Source organism: Fukomys damarensis, unplaced genomic scaffold (assembly GCF_012274545.1).
Source record: "Fukomys damarensis isolate Sample0158 unplaced genomic scaffold, DMR_v1.0_HiC HiC_scaffold_31, whole genome shotgun sequence".
Classification (NCBI taxonomy): Eukaryota; Metazoa; Chordata; class Mammalia; order Rodentia; family Bathyergidae; genus Fukomys; species Fukomys damarensis.
In genome coordinates, this window is record NW_022900943.1 from 25,506,477 (window position 1) to 25,531,422 (window position 24,946).

General features: G+C 39.2%; 1 protein-coding gene across 4 annotated transcripts in view; it reads left to right on the top strand.

Annotated features, from left to right (window-relative positions):
• The first annotated feature begins 6 nt into the window (after positions 1–6).
• The window catches only part of Cep78 (centrosomal protein 78), a 36,936-nt gene continuing 11,996 nt past the window's right edge, over positions 7–24,946 (top strand). For 2 of the 4 annotated variants that reach the window (XM_010641459.2, XM_010641461.2), the window contains exons 1-11: positions 7–293; positions 4,381–4,553; positions 4,644–4,716; positions 5,770–5,873; positions 10,143–10,317; positions 14,050–14,163; positions 15,653–15,717; positions 16,355–16,466; positions 20,444–20,579; positions 21,898–21,943; positions 23,858–23,986. In XM_010641459.2, coding sequence (XP_010639761.1) covers positions 41–293; positions 4,381–4,553; positions 4,644–4,716; positions 5,770–5,873; positions 10,143–10,317; positions 14,050–14,163; positions 15,653–15,717; positions 16,355–16,466; positions 20,444–20,579; positions 21,898–21,943; positions 23,858–23,986 — 1,380 coding nt within the window. In that variant the 5' untranslated portion in view covers positions 7–40. The remainder of the gene's footprint in view (positions 294–4,380; positions 4,554–4,643; positions 4,717–5,769; positions 5,874–10,142; positions 10,318–14,049; positions 14,164–15,652; positions 15,718–16,354; positions 16,467–20,443; positions 20,580–21,897; positions 21,944–23,857; positions 23,987–24,946) is intronic. The other 2 variants (XM_010641460.2, XM_010641462.2) reach the window with 2 other exon arrangements.

Here is a 24,946-nt window from a genome sequence, read left to right on the forward strand (position 1 = left end):
GCGGGCGCCGTCTGCGGGGCCGCCCTCCTGGTCCTCCGTTATGATCGACTCGGTGAAGCTGCGCCGTGATAGCGCGGCCGACTTCTTCTCGCACTACGAGTACCTTTGCGCGCTGCAGGACTCGGTGCCGCTGCCCGCCGTGCGCGCCTGCCTCCGGGAGGGCGTGCTGGACTTTAACGCCGACCGCCTCCGCGTGGTGGACTGGGCGCCTCTGCTGAGCACGCTCAAGACCAACAAAGACCTGCCCCTCATCTCCATCCGGAGCTGCTTCCAGCCGTGGCTTGGGGAAACAGGTTTGTTGTGCGGCTTCCGGGGCCCCTGGGTGCGCGGCACTGGGACCTGGGACTCTTACTTACTGGGCGACCCCGGTGAGTCACGTAAGATGTCTGGGATTTCGTATTCTTATTCTTAACCAGGCCCTAATAACCTGACCCACGTTATGGGGAGATTGCAAGGATTCCCTGGGTTATTGATCCCTAGAACGCTTAGTAGTTTGGGAGCCATGAGCATCCGGAAACATTTTTACCACTTATTTGAACAAAAAATTGAGTCTAAAAACCATAAGCAATGAGTTTTGTCATCAACTAAATAGTGGTTTTTCTGCCTTTAAAAACTGAAAGCTTGTGGGGACCGGGGATTTAGCTAGATGACACCGTGCATGCCTCGAAAGCGCAAGGTCCTGAGTTCGATCCCCAATACCAAAAAAGAAAAGAAACATTGGGCAAATATTAACCCATTTATTGAGTGTCTTCTTTAATTTCTGATAGGGAAATAAGCGAGTAGGATTTGCCTCGGCAAGTTATTTGCAAATGCATTTCAGCCTCTTATTCAGAAATACATATGAAAGAATAAGCACCTTACTCATGTGTTCCACTTACAGAGGTAGTGTGATGTAGTTGGGAACCCAGACATTATGATTACTTGGAAAACAGGTAAACCACGGTACGCGACAAAATGGTGTTATTCTTTCTAGCACTTAGCACAACTTTCTGTACATAATAGGGAAACAGAAAGAAGCTCACATTTTCTCACTGGTAACCATCACATGAGCATAGAAGATTTTGTTAGGGATGGATGTGAAAGTCTCTGAAGGGAGGCTGAGCTGTCCCAAAGCAGTGTTTTAGATCTATTTTGGAGGCTGGCTCTCCTGCCCCTGCAGTTTCCACACCTCAGGCAGTTGGCTGGAGGAGCCATGACCCTGAAGCTTGTGCCCTACCACTGGGATTAGGACCACTCGGCTCCCTGGGGAGCAGTATTTAGGATTTCCTGCTGGGATACACGATTCCACTTCTTAATGCTTTTTCTCCTAGTTTCTCTTTCGTCTTTAAGTCTTAAATTTGATATCTACTCTCCCACTCTGGATTACAGGCAGAATAGTTGACAGTAAAAAGGAAGAAAAGTAGATAAGGAGACAAAAGGCATTCCATCTTCTCCCATTCAGGGACAGCTTTTTAAAACATTTTGTATAGTTACTCACTGTTTTCAAATTCAGCTTAATTTTTTAAGTTTTTTGACTTTTTGGTAATGGGGATGGAACTCATGACTTTTGCAGCACCACTGAGCTAAATTCCTGGCCCATGTTAGTTTTTTTAAGAGTAGCATCATAGCGGGAAAGCACACAGGTATTGGAGGCAGCCTCTGGTTTGAATTCTGGAGCTTCCAGTCTGTGATCTGGAGCAAGTTACTTCTTTGGGTGGGGGGTTGAGACAGGGTCTCACTGTAGTTCAGACTGCCCTTGGATTCATTGTGTAGCGCAGGCTGGCTTTGAACTCAGAGCAATCCTCCTGCCTCTGCCTCCCAAGTGCTAGGATCACAGGCGTGTGCCACCACACTCCACCTCAGCAAGTTATTTCTTGAACTACAATTCTCTCCTATACAAAAGCAGTGGAACAACTTTGTACTGTTAAAGCAGGTTGTGTGTGTCTGGTGCCACCGTGACCTAAATTTGCTCCTCCCCTGACTTGGGGGGGAAGCAAGAAAACAAAGAAGAAGCCAGCCAGATGACCGGTCGGAGCAATTAGTGTAAAAGTCTTGGAAATAGTAGAGAAGATGGCCGGCAGGATTTCGGGACTGAAATTTAGGGTTTCACAGAGTTGAGACTAGGAACTTGGTGGGAGCAGGTGAGGTCAAATAGGTGGTGAAGAGAGAGCCACGGAAGGATGTTGAGGTGGACTCTTGATTTAGGAGCACATGATGTCCACCGAATGGAAAGCAAATTCAAATTGGAAGGAGAGTGGATTGTAATCGGCCCACGTTAAAGTATGGAGAAGTGTTAGATTCCAGATATTCTGGAAGATGACTGGTGACCACTTAGAGGGAGGGCCACAGGCTTGGGTGGCACTTTTGAGTGGCCTCTTTTTTTTTTTTTTTTTTTTTTTTTTTTTTGGTACTGGGGATCGAACTTGGGTCCTTGCGCTTGTGAGGCAGAACCTTTGAGCTAAATCCCTGGCCCTGAGTGGCCTCTGAGAGGCAGCACAGCAGGAGTAGTGTGATAACAGCATCTGTTTTTCACTGCCATCCAGATGTGTCTCTGTTAGGCAGGCTGGGCCAGTATACAGGTTGGGTGTGGGGAGGATAGGTGTGTGAAGGCAGCAGAGAGTACTGAGTTGCCCTCAGACAGGACTGAAGACAGAAAATTAAAGACTCCAAAAGATTTTTTTTTTTAAATGTATGGCGGCTGGGGATTTAGCTCAGTAGTTCTACCACCTGCCTCACTAGCACAAGGGCCTGAGTTCAATCCCTGTATACACACACGCACACACACACACACACACACACACACACACACACACACACAAAATGTATGGCCTTGAATATGTTTGTATCCAGAGAGCAAGTACCCAACCAAGAGGGAGGTGTGCAGACCTACAGGAGGAAGTAGTTGTTGATTTAAAAACCTGACCACTTGTCCTAGGCCTCGCCCCTTTCTAGGCTCCAAGGTTAGCACTGACTGTGACCTTTTCTGCAGAGGTAGTTCTGCACACCACTTCTGAGAGAAGTAAAGCATTCTCTGGCCCTCCTTCAGGTGTTAAATGTATTCTGCACCTTTGAAGGGACTTTAATTAACCAGGATCGTAACAAATCAAAAGAAATGAAAGGTGAGAGGAAACGTAGAATCAAGGCAAGCATACTTGATCTTGTCTGATATTTTATACCGAATATAAGAAAAAACATGTTACAGGCCATTTCTCTTTAGATAGTCTTTGTGGAATCCTAATCTCTTGCATCCAGTGGGTGTAAACCGTAGATTAAAACTTCCTAGCCATCACTTGTTCGTTCTTAAATCTGTTTTGCCTGCAGAAGCTCCTAGCTGGTTCTGCTGCCCCTGGGCTCAATTCCTTTCCGTTCATCTGCCTACTGCAGTTCAAGTGATCCTTTCTAAAATGAAAAAATACTTAGTGTGTTGTGGTTGCGGTGCACACTGATAATCCCAGCACTCTGGGAGGCTGAGGCAGAGGGATTTTGAGTTCAAGCCCCATCTTAGAACCAGTGACTTAGTGAGACTCTGTCTTAAAAAATGTAAAAAGGGCTGGGGATACAGTTAAGTATGAAGGTCCTATGTTCAATCCCCAGTTCTGCAAAGAGGAAAACAGTATACTTACAGTAATGCTTTTAAGTGACTCACCCACAGAGGACGGGTTCTTCACAGAAGCGCTGAAATCTGATCTGTGCATTTGTTTGCAAGTCTTGGTGCTAATTATCCCTGGAGGAAGGTGTATTTTGTCCTGATCTTTCTGAAGCAGGTGCCTTTTTCTAGTCAGTCCCTTTCATTGGGCCTCCAGCAGTAGGGCACATTTTTCTAACCTTCCCGATTACTTATTGTGCCAGTCAACATCCACCCCTTCCCGGGCTTTCTTCGGCATCCTTCTCTCCATTTCCGGTTCTTTTCTTCTGCCTCTGTGGGGTACTGCCGTGTCACCTACAGTATTTCTGGCGCCTGGCTGTGTCAGGCTCCTATGCGTTCACACGCTCCACTCCCTCTGTGGCAGACACATCACTCACTCCGACCCCATTTTCATATTTCTAGGTTCAGCTTCCCAGTTCTCTTGAAGCCATACCTTGAGCACAACTTGTTTGCCTCTGTAAGAACCTCTGTGTACAACGTGGTTTGTGTTTCCATATCCGTGTGCGTTATCGTGTGTCGGTCCTTACAAGGACTTTAAGGCTTTAAGGATCTGTTTCAGTTCTACGCCTTAGCTCTGAGCAGATGTTTGTTTTGTTTTGTTTTGTTTTGTTTTGTTTTTTTGGTACCAGGGATTGAACTCAGGTCCTTGCGCTTGCAAGGCAGGCCACAGAACCGCTGAGCTAAATCCCCGGCCCTGAGCAGATGTTTTTAATGATGTAGAGGAGATCACTAATTTTACAATAACTCTGCTTTAGGTTCTAACATAAATAAAGTTTACAGAAGTCGTGTTCCTGCGATAAGATCCAAAGATGTGACCTTCCAGTTATGTAAAGCTCTTAAAGGCTGTTTAAATATATCAAGTGTGCTGAGGAACCTCGAGCTAAATGGACTACTTCTGAGAGAGAGAGATTTAACTATTTTAACAAAGGTAAAGCCTTTTGTGGTGTGGCCTGCAAACATTTGATAGTGTTTGGTCGGGGGGTATTCAACAAATTTTTAACTTTTTTCCTCTTTTAAGGGATTGAATAAATCGACTTCTTTGGTGCATCTGTCTCTTGCAAATTGCCCAATTGGAGATGGAGGTTTAGAAAGTGAGTTTAAATCTTGTTTAATTCTTATCCCATCAGACTGGCCTCATATTTGCCTATATGCTATGTTAATCCCTATCTGTCTTTTCCTTCCTGCTGCCTTTAGCTGCACTGCCTCCCATGCCTGTTCAAACCTTGGTCCATACTCACTTGTGAAAGCTGGTCATGATGAATACTCTGAATTTACTTTATGTCACATTGTGTTAAGACACATGTCACACAAATATGTGATGTTTAGTATCCTCTTGTTTTTTGTGTATGCTCACTTTCTAAGGTTGTTTGGGGTAGGCAATAGCAAGATATAAAGAGAAAAAATTATTTTTTAAATAAGAAACAATAATGCACTGTGGTATGTGCCAAGATAGAAAATGTATGCAGAATACTATAGGTGCATATAAAAGGCCAGCGAGGGCCGGGGATTTAGCTCAGTGGTTCTGCTGCCTGCCTTGCAAGTGCAAGATCCTGAGTTCGATCCCTGGAACCAAAAAAAAAAAATGGGGGGGGCAAACTGATGAAGGGAGAGTCGTAGGACCTACTCACAAAGGGTGGCTGTGATGGGGTGCTGAGTATGAGTATGTGTTCACTGCAGAATCCTGGCCTGGAGTAATAGGGAAGCCTGAATTTCGATTTGAGAAAACAGCTTGAAGTCCTTTATGTTCCTTGCTCAGTATGGTAATGCTTTAGTTTAGCAGTATAGAATCTGAGTTTATAGTGGACACAGTGAAGTCAAAATTTGTCTTTGGAAATGAAAAAACAGGGAGAGTTAGACTTTCTAGGTTTTTCTTCTCCAGGTGTCTCAAAAGATACATAGTACATTACTGTAGGAAGGGAATAAATTTGCAATATTCAGAGTATTCTATTTTAGCATCTAAATAGAATTAAACTATTGTAAACTGGAATAACTCTTACTCACATTGTTTAGATTGCACCAGTTGCTTCAGAAGTTAAAAATACAATAGTAAACTACAGTAGATATAAGTGGATAAACCAAGAGTGACCAGATTAAGTTTTTCATCTTGTTATATATGTGTATGTGTGTGTTTTATTTCTTTTTAGTTATTTGTCAAGGAATAAAGAACTCTATCACTCTTAAGACAGTCAACTTCACAGAGTGTAATCTGACGTGGCAGGGAGCAGATCACATGGCCAAGATCTTAAAGGTGATTTGTTAGTTCAAAATTGTGTTAACTGTGTTACTGTAATGGAAGCTCATTAATATTTTCATGTGAGATGGGAATATTTTGTCTTTTTTATTCATATGGTGATTGTAGTTTTAGTTTCATTAAAAGAATGTGACCTGGGCCGGGGATTTACCTCAGTGGTGCTGCCATCTGCCTTGCAAGGGCAAGGTCCTGAGTTCAATCCCTGGTACCAAAAAAAAAAAAAAAAAAAGACTGTGACCAGTGTTTAGTGGTCAATGCATGACTATGATTGGGTGGCTTGTGCCACTGATGATAAAACCAGATCTAATCACTTTCAGCAATCTTTTAACTAATAAAGTTAATAAAAAGCTGCCCGATGGATCTGTCATGCATGTACCAATGGTAGTTCAAGCTGCCCAGCAGCAAGACATGCAAATTATAGCCCTATTGTAGACGTGTTAAAGTATAATGCATTGTGTTAGCTTTTTGTCCTTGTAACAAAATAATTTTTATTTTGGCTCATGGTTTCAGAGTTTTCATTACATGGTCAGTGGGCTCCATTACTTCGGGCCTGGGGAAAGGCCAGACATCATGGTGGGAGTATTTGGTAGAGGAGGTCCTGCAACTGACGTCATCCAGGAAGCAAAGAAATGGGGAAGGCCGGAGGGGAGGGGCTGAGTACCGGACACAGTTGCCAAGGTCAGGTCTCTATGAGCCAGTTCCTTCGTCTGCCCCTGCCCTCTGAGTCTCAGTCACCTCCCAATAACACCATCAGATTATGAATCTGTCAGTGGATTAACCCACTGATACAATTAGAGCCTTCATGCTTCAGTCACCTTCCCAAAAGGCTTACTTGTGAACACTTAAACGTTCTAGATCCAAAACCTAACATTCCAACCCTGGCCTATGGACGTAGTCCATCTCTACGTGTTCCCAGGGTCTTTACAGTTCCACTGTTGCTGCAGAGTCCAATTTCAAAGTCTCTTCTTTTTCTTCTTAGCCCTACACCCCTTGTAAAATTCAAAAAGCAGGTTACATATTTCCAATACCCAGCAGTGAGACAGGAGCAGGGTACATAGAGCCATTCCAAATTGCGTCCATAGGGCTTGCTTCGGCAGCACGTATACGAAATTGCGTCCACATCCAGCATCCAGGACACATGGTGGTGTGCTATGTGTTCCAGAAGACTGGGCCAGCACTATGGCCTTGCTGGTTACAGCAAATTCCTATACCACCTCAAGCAGTAGCTGGAACTCCTTGTACCCATAGCTGCAGTGGCTTCTAGTTGCCTAGATGGCTGGGCATAGTAAAATGAACCCTAGGGAAACAACTCCAAGTTGGTTCTGTTCAGGTAGAGCTCCTTTCCCAGTGCTCCTTTCCACCAACTCATGAGAGTCCCTCAAAGCATTTTTCCTATTGTTCTGTGCAAAGTTGTTGGCTTTTTTAAAATGTTACTAATCTCTTCAGCAGCAACATACACACTTCTTGCCAAACTGCAAGTTTTTCACATCTCTGTATTCTATTTTTTGCTTGCTTGTGATTCTCCTATTAAGTCTGACCAGAAGCATCCAGTAATACCCATGCCATAGCCTGAGTGCTATATATCCTTGAAATTTCCTCTGCTAGATTACCTAGTCCATCACTTTTAATTTATTTTCACACAAGGTGTCCATACATAGACAAAAGGTAGATAAGTTCTCTGCCAGAATGCTCTAGTCCAGTTCCCAGTAGAGTTCTCATCCTGTGAAAAGCCTCAGGAGCACAGTCTTTACTGTCCATATTCCTCGCAGCCGCCTGGTCTTTTCAGCTCACACCAGAGTTGTCCATTAAGCTCTGCTTATAGCATCAAGGAACTTATCGCAAACCAGTTCCAGAGGCTGCTGAACCACATAATCAGGTACATTCATAGCAACACCCTACTCTTGTTAGCAGTTTTCCTTGTTAGTCAGCTTTCTGTCCCTGTGACAGAATACCTGAGAATAACAATTTAGAGGAGGAAAGGTTTATTTGGGCTCTCAGTTACTTGTACCAGAGGCACAGCATGGCAGTGGGAGTGGGTGGAGGAGGCTGCGTACTTCATGGTGCCAAGAAGGGCTGGGGACAAAATAAACCTTTCAAGGCCACCCCTTCAGTAACTTGTCTCATCCAGTGAGTTCCTACCTCCCACGAGCCCACTGGACTATGAAATCATTGAAAAATTAATTTAGCCCTCAGAAGCTATGAACTAATTAATAGATTATCCTCATCAGTGGATTAGAATCCTCATGATCCAGTCACCTTCCAAAACCCATCATCTGGCAACACAGCCAGCCTGTGGGGAACATCTGCAATAACCATAAATTAACGTTATGAGTGATATTTCTAAATTATTAATTAAATTATTGTGGCACTAAAAGAAACACTATTACAGTCTTCAGATTACCTAAATGACTCAAGTACTTTTTAACTGCTGTAATGTATAAACAAAGATCACTTAAAACTATAACTGTACTGACTACTTAATAACTTGTAGGGGTTTTTGTTGTTGTTTTGTACTGGGGATTAAACTCGGGACCTTGCACTCAAGGCATTCGGCGGAACCACTGAGCTAAACAGCTTGTAGTTTTTATAATTACTATGTTTAGGCCTAAAATCACTTAATAATTGCTCTGTAACCTCTCTTACAGTTTGTACATGTCAGAGATAGACAAACTGGCTTGTGGACTAAACCTAGCTGATCACCAATTTCTGTAAATAAAGGTTTTTTGGAACACAGCAACACCCAGTTGTTTACATGCAAACTATGGTTACTTTTACCCTAATCCAGAAACTTGAGTACTAAAACTTTGGACCTTTACAGAGCAAGTCCTCTCACTCTTAGATACTGGTCTAGAGTGTGGATTATGAAGTCGATGGCATAGGCTAAAATCCTGGCTCCCCTATGTAACACCTTATGACCATGGTCAAATTATTTAGCCCCTCTCTAAAATATGTATATAAGAAAACACTTTACCAGTTATTCTGAGGGTTAAGTAAGCTTGTCTAAGAGTGCCCCCCCACATAATAAGCAGTATGTGTTTCCTATTATTTCGTTGTGTTGCTTTTATATAGTTATTCTTAGTAAAAATATGCCTAATTTTCCTTTCAGTGTATCATAGGAGATTTGAGTCTTTTGTTGTTTAAGAACCTAATATTTTTTTCTCTTAAAATCAGTGTTTAGAGTTAGAGATGTAGCTCAGTGGTTGAGCAGATGCCTAGCATCCATGAGGCCATGGGTTCAACCCCAATATTGTGAAAAGAAGAAAGAAAAAGAATTAAAGTTTGTGTTTTATATACTACCAAAACTTTATGAGTAGTTGTTGTTTTGGAGATGGGGTCTCACTGTGTCGTTGAGGCTGTCCTTGACCTCACTACGTAGCCCAGGTGGCCCTTGAACTTAAGGTGATCCTCCTGCTTCAGTGTGCTAATTTAGCGTCCCAACTGCTAAGATTACAGGTGTGTGCCACCACACCTGGCTTATGAGTACAGTTTAGAGAAGCGATTTGCAGTATGTCTTTAAGACATGTTAAAAAGCAAACCATTAATTTCCTAAAGTGTTTCAGAGTGGTCTTGATTTTTCTAGGCCGCTAAAGTTGGTGTGCTTGTCCTAAAAAAAGTATGTGAGATCCTTTGGGTTGGAAGAACAAAATGGATTCGTATTCATTGTTGTGTTATTTCCATAATATTTGTTGGGGCCACGGGTTTTGCTCAGTGATGCCACTGCCTTTGCAAGCTCAAGGTCCTGAGTTTGATCCCCGATGCCCCCCCAAAATAATAATACTAATAATATTTGTTTTTTTTGTATAGTTCAAGATGTGAATAAATATTTATACAGAGTGTCCTGTATGTAACTATTAATAAATAAGAGATGTGTTTGGAGATTACTGAAGGACAAAATGATAAATTTAGAGGTTCAGCAGTTACAGAATTTAAAACTAGTTCTGGAACTTGTCAGATAAGGAAAATAAAATTCTTAAAGTTAATTGATTTATCAGTTTACATAACTAATCTGCAACAGATCGCCCGGTGGGAGTTATACAGCTAATGTGGACTCACGTCTGGATCCCTGGATTTCTAAACCAGAATCGACTGTTTAACATTCTGAGAGAGAGAGAGAGAGAGAGAGAGTGTGTGTGTGTGTGTGTGTGTGTGTGTGTGTGTGTGTGTGTGTATGAAGAAAGCACCGACATAATCAACGATGTTTAGTTTCCTTGTAGTTTTTCTGTCTTCTTACTCAGCTGTCTTAGTTTCATGCTGTTGTCTCTGAAGTACCAGGTGATGAGAAGACACGAGGAGACATGGGCTGAGAGCCTTCGCTATAGGAGGCCTGATCTTGACTGCATGGCTGGCCTGAGGCGCATCACTTTGAACTGCAACACGCTTGTTGGGGACCTGGGTGCCCGTGCTTTTGCAGATTCTCTTAGTGAGGATTTATGGCTTAGAGGTGAGTCAAATGAACTCCAAAGTTGAAGATAATGAATTTTTTTTAATATCAAGTGTGTTTGGCTCTTGGCACTGTAATATTGTAATGAGAATATTTTCTGAAGCCTTTTTTTTCTTGGCTTTTATTGTAGTTTTAAAGTTTTATGAAAGTTGCATGCATTCTTCACAGAAAATGCAAAACAAACAAGGAGACAATATTACTTATAATCAAAACACCCTGATATATCTATGTTAGCACACACTTTCAGTCTGTTTAGAGATACATTTGTACCTTTAAAAATTACAAAAGTAGAATTTTTGCTTACTATTTTGTAACCTACTTTTTTGGCTTAATGATATATGCTGTGTAGTACACCATTATATTGGTGCATAGTAGCTTAATCCTCTGCTCTTTCATATTTAGATTATTCTTTCCCCCTTTTGTAAATGACTTTGAAGTGAATAATTTATGTGTACATCTTCCTAGACTTAGGAGTTTCTTCTATAGGATAAATTACTAAAAGTAGAATGGTGGTGGCATATGCCTGTAATTCCATTGACTTACTTGGTGAGTCAGGAGAATCATAAGTTCAGGGCTGGCCTGGGCTACTTAACAAGTCTGTGTCTCAAAAAATGAAAAGGGCTGAGGCCATAGCTCAGTGGTAGAGTGCTTGTCTAGCATGCATGAGGCCCTCAGTCTATCCTGAGTACCACAAAAATCTTTAAACTTTACAGAACTGCCAAATTTGAGTGGGGTTGCTCTGCAAATTGTGTAACTTTGTTCACAGACTATATCATGAGCATTTTAATAAATCAAACTTAAGTCTACCACTTCATTTTTTAGTGACTTTTCAGTGTTTCGTTGTATTATTATGCTATAATACACTTTATTCTTTCCTTTTAGATCTATTAGCTATTTCTAATTTCTTTGCTACACATCCTTGCTCATAGTTCTGATTATTTCCTTTGGGAATTTTCACCTTCTTAGAAAGTGAGTTGCTGGATTAGAAGAGTGCGTATTTTAGGACTGAAGATAGTTAGTGGTAGACCATTTGACTAGCGTGCACACTGCAGAAAGAAAAAAAGTTGGGATATTTTAGAGCCTTTTGTTATTTAACTTTGGCATAATCTGATAGAAAAATCACATTTCATTGCTGCGATTTGTCATTTGATTTGCATGTAAGAATTATTGGCAGTTTTTATCATTTGGCTAGTTGAATAATTACCTTCTATTTTTGTGTCACAAGGTATCTTAGCCAGCTTGGGTTGTTAAAGATTAGTACTGTAGATTGGGTGACTTAAACAACAGACATTCATTCTCACAGTACTGGAGGCTGGGAAGTCCAGGATCAAGGCACTGGCAGATACTCTTCTGGTTTGTTCAGGCTGTCTTCCTGTCTTATCACATCTGACAGAGAGACAAACACATACATGCACGCGCACACACACTGGAGACTAGAGTTTTAGCATTTGAATTTTTAGGGGACACGCATGCATTCCGTAATAGGAGGTTGTGAAAGACTTCTTTTACTTTAATAGTAAACACAATTAAAAGGCTCTGATGTTTTTTTCTTGTGTAAGCATTTTTATACTTATACTTTTGTAATGATTATTTTGGGTTTAAATGAGTAGATTGTTCAACCTTAGTACCATTAGTATTGATAAGCCTTTGTTCTGTTCTTTAACCTTTCAGTGAGAGAGTTCTTTATAGTTGTTCTTGTCTGATAGGTCACACTTCTTTTTTTGATTTGTTTGTTTTGTTTATTTTTTTGATTCAGTGGATTGAATCCTGGAGCACTCCACCACTGAGCTGTAGTACCAGCTCTTTTTATTTATTTTAAATTTGAGACTGAGTGTTGCAAAGTTGCTTAGACTGCCCTCTATCTTGTAATCCTCCTGTCTCCACCTCCTGAGTAGCTAGGATTACAGGCATAGTCCAGCACACCCAGCTTTCCTTTGGTGAGCTGAAAATCTGGCGGTTACAGCTTGTTTAAGTTTCTTCTCCCTTGCTGTGCTGTGCTGTGCTGTGCTTTGCTTTGCTTTGCTTTTCTGTTTAACTCCTGTGTTGATGTTTATAGATTGCTTATGGCAAGTAGTTTTATTGTTAGTATTCAGAACCTTCAGGAAATGACTTCTCAGAGGTTTCTTCCAGTTATAGCTGACTCTTGGGTTTTGAAACTGTTCTACCACTTCACTTTATTGGGGATGAAAAGTTTCTGCGTACTTGGCCCAGTACCTTGTTCTTTAGCACTGTCCTACAGTATTTTTTAAGACCTTTAGGCAAACTCAGTCTTGGTATAACAGGAAGAACAATTGATTAGCACAATTATGTCACCTTGGCTGAAGTAGTACACACAGACAGATAGAGTCCAAATCCAAGTTGTTTAATCCCAGCAAGTCAGCTGTTGATTTATGCTGGGTTTGTAGACATTCCCAGCAAGCCTGGATCTTTAGTTCCACTGAAGTTTGGACTGGTTTCTGGCTATGAGGCTGGGAAACGGGTTTGTTGAATCTGCCACAGTCTGTGTGCCTCCTCCAAACTTGAACTCTGTGCCCTGACCTCCTGTTGACTCGAACTTGGCACCCTCACCACAATACCAGAAGCTACTAGATAGAGTCGGACATAGTTGCTCTGGGTTCTGAGCTCAGTTGGCTCCTCTCCAAGATGGCTACTGGCTAGTCGCCCTCCCTGGGTGATGTCTGAGCCCAAATAACTCACCAGCCACCGGAGTCTGGTGCATCTACTGCTCTGTTCCACTGGTGTATTTCTCCATGGAGCCCTCTGGGGTCACCAGCAGTCACTGTGTGTCTCTCTGTAGCTTCCCACTGAATCCATGCTCTGGGAGAAAGTGCAGGCTGCTGCCTCCCTCTTTTTCATTCAGTCCTCTCAACATGGACTTCAGTTCTCTCTTCAGGTTCTTCCTTGGCCCCAGGCACCCGTTTCCCTCCTTCTCCTCCTCATGTCCAGTGTCTGGACACCAGATCCTGGAGAGATTCTTTCCCTCTGCTCACCACTCCACCATTTTATTGGAAGTTCCGCCCAGCTTTCATTAATAAATTCTTTGTATTATTTGTGTCTCCTTCAATTTTCTTGTCATTTTTACTTTTGCAGCTAATAGTTGTTAATGTTTCTTTTGACTTTTAAAATATATTTTTTAGAGATTTCTTTTGAGTTCCAGATCATGCTCAAGGAATATGTATAATTTCTGATCTCTACCCAGTACTTGCCTGTGGCTTCTATTCTGCCACTAGCATCTTTACTAATGTGAACTGATAGTCATTCTGTGATTTTTGTTGTTGTTGTTGTTGTTCTCATAGATTGTGCAGTTACTTTTCAACTCTGTGATTGTAAAATATGTTTATTCGTACTAAAGGGAGGATAATTGTAGCACATTCAAGAAGTAGGGTTGTCAGGTGTGGTGGCGCACGCCTATCCCAGCACTCGGGAGGCTGATGCGGGAGGATCGCTGTGAGTTTGAGACCAGCCTGGGCTGCATAGTGAGTTCTAGGTCAGTGTCAACTACATAGTGAGACCCTGTCTCAAAAAAAAAAAGTAGGGTTTTGGGGGGTGTTGGGCATTTTTTCCCCCAAGATTATATATTTGTATATGGTGTTCTGCTTCTTTCAATACTCAAGATTGAAAACACCTGCCATGACTAGTCTTGTTTAAGAATCTCCCGGGTGTAAAGGAGAGCTGTCTGTATTGCTAAATCTGTGTAGAGTTGGCAAATGACTCACTGTTTTTCATCAAAAGCACTTGACCTGCAACAGTGCGGCCTCACCAATGACGGAGCCCAGGCTTTACTAGAGGCCCTGGAAACCAACAGAACTCTGGTGGTTCTGGACATAAGAAGAAACCCACTCATTGGTATGTCACCACTTATTTTGTACTGATTAACAAATAGTAGAAGAAAAATAATTTGTTCAAGTATTGACAATTTTTTAACCTGTGTATATTTAGCTTCCTAAACTTCTCATTTTATAGTTCTTTGTTTTTAGCAGATAACTTTTGCTGATTGAAATGAGTTGTACTTGTAAATTTTTCTTGGCTGCTGCTCTGAATAGGTGTGAACCCTGATAATTAGGCACCTATGCAGGTAGCAGTTAACCTGCTAGACAGAAAGTCTTGCCTTCATAAAGCTTACATTCTAGGGAGGAAATTTAGATATAAATGAGTAAACAGGTAAGTAATTTTAAATAGTGGAAAGTGCAAAAATACCTTAGGATAAGATAGATGGGGCCGGTGGGACTATATTAGATAGGATTGTTAGGGGGCATGAACAGAGACCTGAGTGAGGAGAGGAGCAAACCATGAAAGTTCTGGGGAAAGTACATTCCAGGACCAGGAAGCAGTAAGCACGAAGGCACATGCATGTCGCATGGCGGGTGGGGTGTTTTATGGACCTCAAGGAGCCCAGTATGGGTGACACTGAGTGAGGGCAAACCTGATGTGCTATGAAATCCAACAGTGAGCCGGGGGTCCAATATCTTAAGATCTTGAAGGCCAGCCTAGGGAATTGGACTGTGCTAAGTTTGCTGGAGAAAAGCATGATCCGAGGGCTGTTTCCATCAGATGACCTTAGAGTGGAGAACAGGCCTGCCTATCGGCAAGGATAAAAAGAGAAACGGAGACCAGAGAGGGCCCATCATAGTGAGCCAAGCAAAAGGTGGTTGTGGCTGAACTGAGGGTGGAAGGTTGAAGGTGATGAAAAGGGGTTAAAGCAAAGTGTAACAAAGAAGACTTTCTCATAGATGAGGTGTGGGATATGAAGGAACAGTAATTTTTAAAATGTCCTAGATTTATATGTACATAACTGGGCTGTACCACTCACTGACCACGAAAAGGTGGCTGGGAGAAGCAGCTTTGAGGCTTTATCTCAGTCCCCCCAAATACAAAGACAATTCAAAAATGGACATCTGAAATGAACAGACATTTGTCAGACAAAAAAGTAAACGCAGCAAATATATGAAAAAATGTTCAACATCACTGGTCATTCGAGAGATGCACATGACCTTTATTTGACTAAGTTAGTTTGCCTTTTAGGTATCTTAAGTATGTGGACGTGTCCAGGGCATTGATTTTCTATCTGAAGATGTCCAAAGCCATGTTAGATTTGATCTTTGCTGCTTCCAATTTAGTATCCACTAGGGGACAATATGCAAAGTAACAAGCTTTCATCTTGTTTTTGAGTAAAGAAGTTAGAATATTCAAGGGGGAAATAAGTATATAATTAAATATATGTGCTTAATATTTAATTTTATGGAAAAAACAATAATTAGTTGGCTTTTGTTTTTAAATGGACCTAGCCATTCATTGGAAAACAGCTAATACAGTTTCAACTTTCATTTTACTTTAGATCATTCTATGATGAAAGCAGTTATCAAAAAAGTTCTTCAGAATGGAAGGAGTGCTAAGTCAGAGGTATAACGTGTTTTAGTCCTCTACAAAAAGTTTCTTTTATTGAGTATAATTAACAAAATCATATATCTAAAGTGTACAGCATCATGTTTGGAGATACATACATGTTGTGAAATGATGACTACAGCCCACCTATTAATATATCCATCACCTCCCGTGCCTATAACAGCTCTTAATTTCCACTGCTTAGAAATATTTTATGATAGCACAAGTCAGAAAATAGTCTTAAACAAAAAGAATGTGCTCAGCATCTTACTGCCAGGAAGTTTTAAGACAGTTTAGTGAAAACCATTCTAAATGATTTCCTGCTATTGCTATACATTCATTAATGCACTTTTGAAAATAAAAATTGGCAATGCCGTATTTGCTTCATTGTATTGTAATCAGTCTATTTTTAGCAAGTGTACTAGACACCTATTCATCTCTATGATTATGTCAACCTCATGATCTGTTAATATACAATAAATTTTATTAGAATTTATCTTGAACTGTTTTCTGATGTTTAAATCTTGTGAGCTTTTTTTAAATTGAGGTCCCAGAATGACAAGTTGCAAAGCTTTTATGATATCTTCATAGTTCTAGTTAAGATCAAACACTTACATATTAGCTGTAACTGAAATTACCTGTATCTCTTTTCTAGTACCAGTGGATGACTTCTCCATCAGTGAAGGAATCACCTAAAACTGCTAAACAGAAAAAGAGAACTATAATTCTAGGAAGTAGTCGAAAAGGAAAAGCTACTATTAGAATTGGTAACCCTTTCTCACTTGGCTTTTTAATGCTACTGAAATGCATTCCTGTCCTGTAAGACTAATTGTTCTGATACAGCTTATGAGAATTTAAGGAATGTAGAAATAGTAAATGAATCATTAGGGGATGAATGCCAGTATTTCCTTTTTTAAATTAGCCATCCTTATTGTTTTTCATAAAATGCTCATCACTTTGAATTTTTCCTAGCTGATGATTACTTACCGTGCTTTTTTAGTTGAAATTTGGTATGCCCTTTGGTCATAGTTTTAACTGTGTTTTTGAGTGACCCCCTGCCCCGTACTAAGGGTCAGACACAGGGCCTCAGGCATGGTAGGCAGGTCCTCTACCACTGAGCTACTTCCATAGCCTGATGATTTTTCCTAAATGAAGAACTACCTTTCCTAAAGATGCAGGAAACAAAATTTCTTTCCAGTTCCACTTTTTCCCCTTGTTCTTTTCTTCATCCTTGCAAATTTTTGGTCAGTTATTAAGACATTCTTTCAATGAAGGAAAATAACTTGAAATATATATGTGATTCTTTTTTTTTTTTTTTTTTTTTTTTTTTTTTTTTGGTACAAAGGATCGAACTCAGGACCTTGTGCTTGCAAGGCACATGGTGGAACCACTGATCTAAATCGCCAGCCTAAATGTATATGTAATTCTTATAAAACAATGATGCACGCAAGTTTATTGGTCCTAGATGGGACATTTTAGAAAGACATTTTTTAAATATTTGTTATAACGTGTGTTTAAATCTTCCAAGTAATAGTTAATCCAGAGCCTAAAACTATAATTTCATGACCAAGAATATTAGGTAAAAAGTCCTTTTTATAAAACTCTTTAACAGGTAAGAAGGAGAAAGAAAAAAAGGAAACAAAGTCTTTGTAAATAGGGAAGAAGGGAGGGCAGGGTAATGGAGAAAAAATAAGAACCAAGATATGATCCCAATGATGAATGTAACTATACTGTATACCTAAAATGTACCAATAAAGAAAAAAAACGAATAAAACTCTTTAACCACTAGTAAATTTCAAATTCTCTGAATATATTTGGTATAATTAGTTATACTAATATTTTTATGTTTCTAGAGTCCTTACTCTTATTAGAACACATGTTTATCACCTTTTTTTATAGTAAAATGAATAACTGGAATAAATTAATCCAACTCTAATATCAAAGTGACCTTTTCTTATAACATCTTTGAATTTGAAAGATACAGACTAATTTCTTTATGTTTATAATCTGCCAACTTTTCAGAAAAAGGTTTATGACTTTAGTTACATACTAGATACATTGAGATCACTGAACAATTAATGACAAATAATCTTTTATTTTATTTAAAATGCTACCTGCATTTTTAAAAGTTGAGGATCTACCTCCTGCCTTGCAAGCACAAGGCCCCAAGTTTGATCCCCATACTCAAAAAGTTATTTGAAAGGTTATTTGACTTAATGTGATTGACCTGTACACTTAAAAATGGTTACTATGGGGCTGGGGATTTAGCTCCGTGGTGCCACCGCCTGCCTCACAAGCGTAAGGTCCCAAGTTGGATCCCCAGTACCCAAAAAAAAAATGGTTACTATGGAAATTTTTATGTTGTGTGCATTTTAGCATGACTTTAGAAAAATATATTCTTTAACAATTTTTGTTTGAGTTTTATAAAGATATTGCATTAACATAATATGGGAAATAAACATAGAAGCTACTTTCAGTTCCACTGTCCTGTCAAGTAATACTTAATTTTTCTTTCTCTTCCTGTTATCTAAAAATACAGTCTCACATAGCTTAAATATAATTCTCCTTTTTTACTTCATATTAAGTTAAAATTTTATATGATGCAGGGCTGGGGATTTAGCTCAGTGGTTCTGGCACCTGCCTCGCAAATGCAAGGACCCAAGATCAATCCCTGGTACCAAAAAAATTTTTATATCATCCATAGTTGTATACTTTTAAATGCATTCACAAGGATTCTTTGGTTGATGGCTCAATGTTTTGAAATGGTGAAAAATTGGGGGGGATTAATATTAATTTTTTTATATCCATAAACATCATCATAAATATATCTCTTGTGGGGTTTTTTGTTGGTGGTGGGTTTTTTTTGTACCAGGGATCGAACTTAGGACCTTGTGCTTGCAGTGCAAGCAGCAGGACCACTGAGCTAAATCCCCAGCCCTGTCTCTTGTTTTTAATTAAAAGGTATGCTTTTGATTCACCAGTTACTGACTTTTTTGTAGTAAGTAGTTGTCAATTTTTAAATAGTAATTGAGTACTTATGAAGTTAAGGAAAGTGTAGGATATGTCTACCAATTTTATTTTTATTTTTATTTTTATTTTGGAACCAGGCATTGAATTCAGGTCTTGAGCTTGTGAGGCAGGCAATGGACTGCTGAGCTAAATCCCCGGCCCAATTTTTATTTGAGAACAGTGATATTTTATTCATTGATAGCATAATATACACAAATTGAAATTGGTTGCATTACATTTATTATTAAAAATTTATATTATGATTTATATTTATTAAGTTGGTGTTTTGGTACAATATTAGAAATAGGAAAAATATGTCTAAAACATTAGGAAATCTGTAATTTTAGTAGCTATTGTGTTATAGTATCATGGGATGAGGATAGAAAAATTTTGTTTCCTAGTATGGTTAAAGAAAATGGAATTGCAACTAAAGTTTGCAAGTTCACTGGGTAATTTTGAGAATAATTTTATTTCTTGGGTGTTTTTTTTTTTCTTTTCTTTTTCTTATTGTATTTGCATCAGTTATTTGGAGACACAGAGGTAAGCCAAATTAGTGTGTTGGCTATATAATTAGATTTCAGTGAAAACAGGGTTTGGATATTTTATGTGAATTATGTCATGTTTGTTTTGTAGTTATATGTGTAGAAAGATTTAAAACTTTCATTAGATTTGTTTTCATCTCAGGTATAATTCTTTTTTTTTTTTCTTCAGTGAAAATGTTTGCATATTTTCCGAAAATACATGCACACAAACATTTCTTACATGAGGATTATTAAATTAAAAAGCAAAAATGGGCCGGGGATTTATCTCACTGGTTCCACTGCCTGCCTTGCAAGCACAAGGACCTTAGTTTGATCCCGGTACCCCCACCAAAAAAAAGCAAAAATTTAATAGCACAAGATGAACAGAGCTCCTATTTTTTTTAAGAGACATGTAAATGTATCCAGAGAAATAGCATAGGACCATGTGTTTGTTGTCACTGCATTGCACTTTATTTTAGATACCATCCTAATTCTTCCAAAGTAGATCTTACATAGTAAAATAGATTGGAAGGATAAATGTAACCATTTAAATAAACCTGTATTATTTTTTCTCAGTAATATTAAAGACATATTGAAATGTGAGTTTTAATACACGGTTTGAAAATATTTCCTATAAAGATACTTGACTAGTCTTTTAAAAAAAAAAGTAGGATTTCTCTAATCTCTTCTTTTGCCCAGTAGATTTTGTTTCTTTTGCATTTTTTATAAAGTCAAATGAGCACCTAAGGTCAGAAGGCTTAGAGGGTAACGTTGACATATCTACTACCTAGCCCCCTTCAGTATTTTAATAGTTTTTACATGGTAAAATTGCTGTTCTGTGGAGATTTTGATCTAATTGAGAAGGTTCTGTTAGCAGGAGTCCTAGATGTGTCTGTGTTGACCTTTCTTAGAGATTCAGAAATGCCAAAGATGTTCTGAAATTCAATGAACTGGATATTTATGTGTGATACATAATCTTTCTTCCATTGAAATATATTTTCATTTATTTTTGCATGTTCTGCATATCTCACAATTAACATTTTAGTTAAAAGGATAACTTGTTACTGTAGAAAACTTACGTTTTTTTAAAACTGCTGTCCTATTTAGAAATGGATCCTGTTTCAGTGGCCTAATTTCATTGTCACATGTGTGTAATAATTTGTAGACCTTTAGTGTATCTTGCTTTTTTGTTCTTAATACTTTCTCCAATATAGGATTGGCTACCAAGAAACCTGCAAGTAGTGGAAGAAAATACACCCTTGGTAAAGAGTGCTATGCTCCTGAACCCCTCCCACCTGGTGTGTCTGGTTTCTTGCCATGGCGAACTGCAGAACGTGCTAAGAGAAGCAGGTAGGGTTTTTAAATATATTTTAGTCATTCACAGTTCTTTATTTTGGAGTTTGTATTACACAGAAGTTCCCTGGTTGTTTCTATAAAATGGTAAAGACTCAAGGATTCCTTGAGAATTCCTTCTGCCTAGGGAATCCTTTAAGGAAAAAAAATGAAAAATAGGAGTTTCGAATTACTTTGTGTTGGACCGGGGATTTAGCTCAGTGGGTCCACTGCCAGCTTCTCAAGCGCAAGGTCCCAAGTTTGATCCCCCGTACCACAAAGAAGATGAAGTTGCTTTGTGTCACAGAAGTCCTAACTCTGGGAGTCAACAGGGGACTTGTGATTATCTTCATTTGTGCTCATGGTCACAGGTTTTAGGGAAGGATGTGCGGTTGAGCTGAGTCCTGCAGGAAGGAAGCCGGAGTTTGGGGATATGTAGGGACGAGGACAAGGACATTATACGGACATGGCAAATAGGTTAGTGTGACACGGAGTATGAATTAAAGTTAAGTCAGCTCACCTAATTCTCATTTTAATGAGAATCATATTTAGTGACTCAAACTAGACTAGTTTTACTTCATTGCCCACAGCATTGCTATACAAGGTAATTTTTACCAAAGAAGTTTTTTAAAAATTGTCCTACTATAAGTTTTGGCTTTTTAGGTAAACTAGATTACTGTAAATTTTTTTAAATGACTGATTTGGGATTATTCAAGAAATTGAGGATGAACTGTTGCTTAAGAAAGAATTAGCTGGGTGTGGTGGTGCATGGCTGTAATCCCAGTCTTTGGGAGACTGAGGCAGGAGGATCTCCTTGAATTCAAGGCCAGTTTGATCTACCAAGGGAGTCCCTGGGGTGGGTGCAGCAGAGAATTGATTTTAAATAGGACAGAAGATAGGAACTATGTAAAATATCTGTTAAATTGCTGTGCATAATCCACATTAGGCAATTGACTTTTTTTCCACAAATGGTATAAACTAGTGCTCAGGCCCCAGTTTTGTAATTTTATGGTTTTATGTCTTAGCACATTTACTAATCTCTAGTCCATCATAATCACAAGAGTTATAAATTAGGGAATGATTGATATCTCTAGCTAAAGAAGTTAGACTAGAAATCTTAGTCATGCTGTTCATAGGAGCTTCGTGTGTCTCAAAGAGTTGCCGCAAAGCCATTCTGCTAAAGTCCATTCAATTTTTGCCATAGCAGTGCCTATCAGGTTCTTATTTTGAGGTCCTTTATTTATTTACACAGTTCTGTATGGATAGTGTACATAATGCATGTTAATTGGTGGTATGTTGATTTGAAATATGACTTAATTTATTGATATCATTTTAGGGGTTTTCCATTAATCAAAACTCGAGATATACCTACTCAGCTGCAGGTATGTATTTATCATATTAAAACATGTAGAAGGTTGGAATGGAGGAGATGGAGAGCTATTTTCTGTGCTATTTATTTATTTATTTTTGGTGTGGTTTTTTGTTTTGTTTTGTTTTGTTTTTTTGAGACGTGGTCTCGCTATATAGTTCAGGCTGGCCTTAAACTCAGTATGTAGCCCAGGTAGCCCACAGTGGCCTTGACTCACACTGATCCTCCTGCCTCGGCCTCCTGAATGCTGGAATTATAGATGTGCTCCACTACATCTGGCATTCTGTGCTTTTTAAACTAGTTAGAGCCTTACAGAAAACTTTTCCTTCCCTGAAGTAAGCCTAAAACTTGCTAGGTTTTTCTCCCAGTGCTAGGATGTAGATGCATAGATAGGGCACATACTAGAGGTAGAGGCCTTATGGCTTCACCTACACACAAAGAAGCCATTTTTCTAGTCCATTCATCAGCTTTTACCCAGTAAAACAAATTGGACCATTTCTGACCTGCCACAGAGAGAGCTGTGTCGTATTCAGAAATGTCCTTAAGTTTTCAGAAATGATGTCAATTCCAGATTCTAGAGGAGCCAGAACAAAGCAAGAAATGCCAGAGCCTGTTTTCTCAGAGCCTTTCTTCCTCCCTCCCCAGGGCACACGCTTTCAGCAAGCTTGTTTTGTCGGTATCAGATCTCCTTCCTGGTTTTCCTGGGAGCCTCGTGGTCCTTTCTTAAAGGTAGCACTAGGAAGACTGAGTGAGGATCACCTGGGTGTCAGTACAGTCTGGGACCTGCCCAGAAGTCGGAGTGCACATCTCATTCTGTTGAGGGTTTTCAACGCTGCACGGTTTCCTACCTGTGGTAGAAATCACATCAGTGACTTGTTTTCGTTACAGCTATAGAAACCCAGTACGCTCTTTTAATCTGATTTGTTTTTTATGAGGTTGTCAACAGGTCAGTTTTTAAATGATGGGAAACCACATACTGAACAGCATTCCAGTTGCAGTAAAACTTAACAAAATTATATTGTTAGTGCTCTAGTTTTGCCTATGGATATGGATAAGAAAGTTTTTGGTGTGTCAGGTTTTTTTTTGGTACCAGGAATCAAACTCAGGTCCTTGTGCTTGCAAGACAGGCAGCGGAACCACTGAGCTAAATTGCATTGTCTGTGTATACATGATTTATTAAAATACCTTTCTAGTTCCGCTCACTAATTTTCTCTTTTTCTGTGGTACTGGGGATTGAATCCTGGGCCTTCTCACTGAGCTACATCTCCGTCCCTTTTTCTTTTCTTTTCTTTTTTTTTAATTTTGAGATGAGCCTTTCTTAAGACGCTAAATCACCCCTGCCTAGGCTCAAACTTGATATCCTCCTGCCTCAGCTTGCCTGAGTGCTGGGATTACGGGCATACACAACCATGCTCGGCTTGTTTTTATAATTTTTTATGAGTCCCCCATTGATGGATTTTCCTTTTAAAAATTATACTTCCAGACTCTTTATATCTGATAGTGAAGAATAAATTTCTGTTCTGCAGTATAAAGTTGACTTGAGGAAAAATGTTTATCCTGGCTCCTTACTTGATTTATGTGAACTAAATTTAATACATTAATGGACAATTCCAAATATTAACCATAACTATATATGCTGGAATTCTGTATAGTAACAGCGAGAATAAGTGGTATTGTACTGTGTTGTTTTAGGCTAAATAGTAGTACAAGAGATGTATATAACGACTTGTTATTTCAGAAAAATCACTTTGATTCATCTAATCCTGTATTATTTGGCATTTAGTTTATATTGCTGCTTACATAATCTTTTTTTTTTTTTGTACTGAGGATCAAACTCAGGACCTTGTGCTTGTGAGGAAGGTGGCAGCACCACTGAGCTAAATCCCCAGCCTACTGCTTATGTAATCTTTCGTCTTCTTAATTTAAGCCATCAGATTTTCCTGTGACTGTGACAGTAGAGAGTCCTTCATCCTCAGAAATTGAGGAGATAGATGATTCTTCAGAAAGTGTTCATGAAGTGCCGGAGAAAACCAGTGTAAAACATGAAGCCTTACAGGTACAAAGCAGTCACTTACAAGACATAGTGAAAATTATTTCAAACCGAAGTTGGTACTTGTTGGACACATGATTGAGAGAGGACCCCGGTGGCTGGGATAGGGATTCTGACTGTCCCTCTTGCTAACTCCTGTCCCCTTAAATGACGCCTCATCTTTGAACAAGGTGAGAGATGGGTGTGTGAGCTCTTAAACAAAAATCAAAATATGTCACCAATAAGATAGTTTTTTCTTAGAATCATAGAATATTAGAAGAACCTTAATGATCATAAAACAGACTTTAGGAAATGAACTACTGTGTGATATAGTCAACTGATTGATTGTTCTTATTTTACAGACTAGGAAATTGATGGCTCTAGCAACCTTCCCTATTATGTAAGAGAAAAATAGTACTTTGTTTTTGATAAAAGTAAAATTGAAAAATGTTTTCATATTGGTATTCTCTTTTCATAAATATGACTTTCTTTTAGCATGAAACTTAATAATGTAGAAGTGTTGTACCTTTTTATTTTAAGAATGTAAACAGTGAGAACTTGCTTTCCACAATTGGCAGAGGCTGGGGAGTGCAAGGTCAGAGTGACAACAGATTTGGTGCTAGACAAGGGTGTGCTTTCTGGTTCACAGATGCCTCCTTCTCATTCTTTATGTGGGTGAAGGATAGTTATCCCATTTTTATTACATGACTGTGGAAATCACTATTTAATTTTTTTTTCTTTTTAAAAGAAAGCCAGCTCAGTGGTAAGAGCACTTGGCTTAAAAGAGGCATTAAGTGTGCTACATTTACTCCTCAGTACCACTTCTGAAACAAAAAAAAGCAGACTTTGTGTTTTAAAATTGAAATCAACAGTACTTATATAGAGCAATTTTTAGATAAATCCTTAGAAAGTTACAATGTTAAAGACATAGGGCTCTATAATCCACTTTCGTCTTTTAAATGAGCACCTATAATTTTCAGCCCTTGA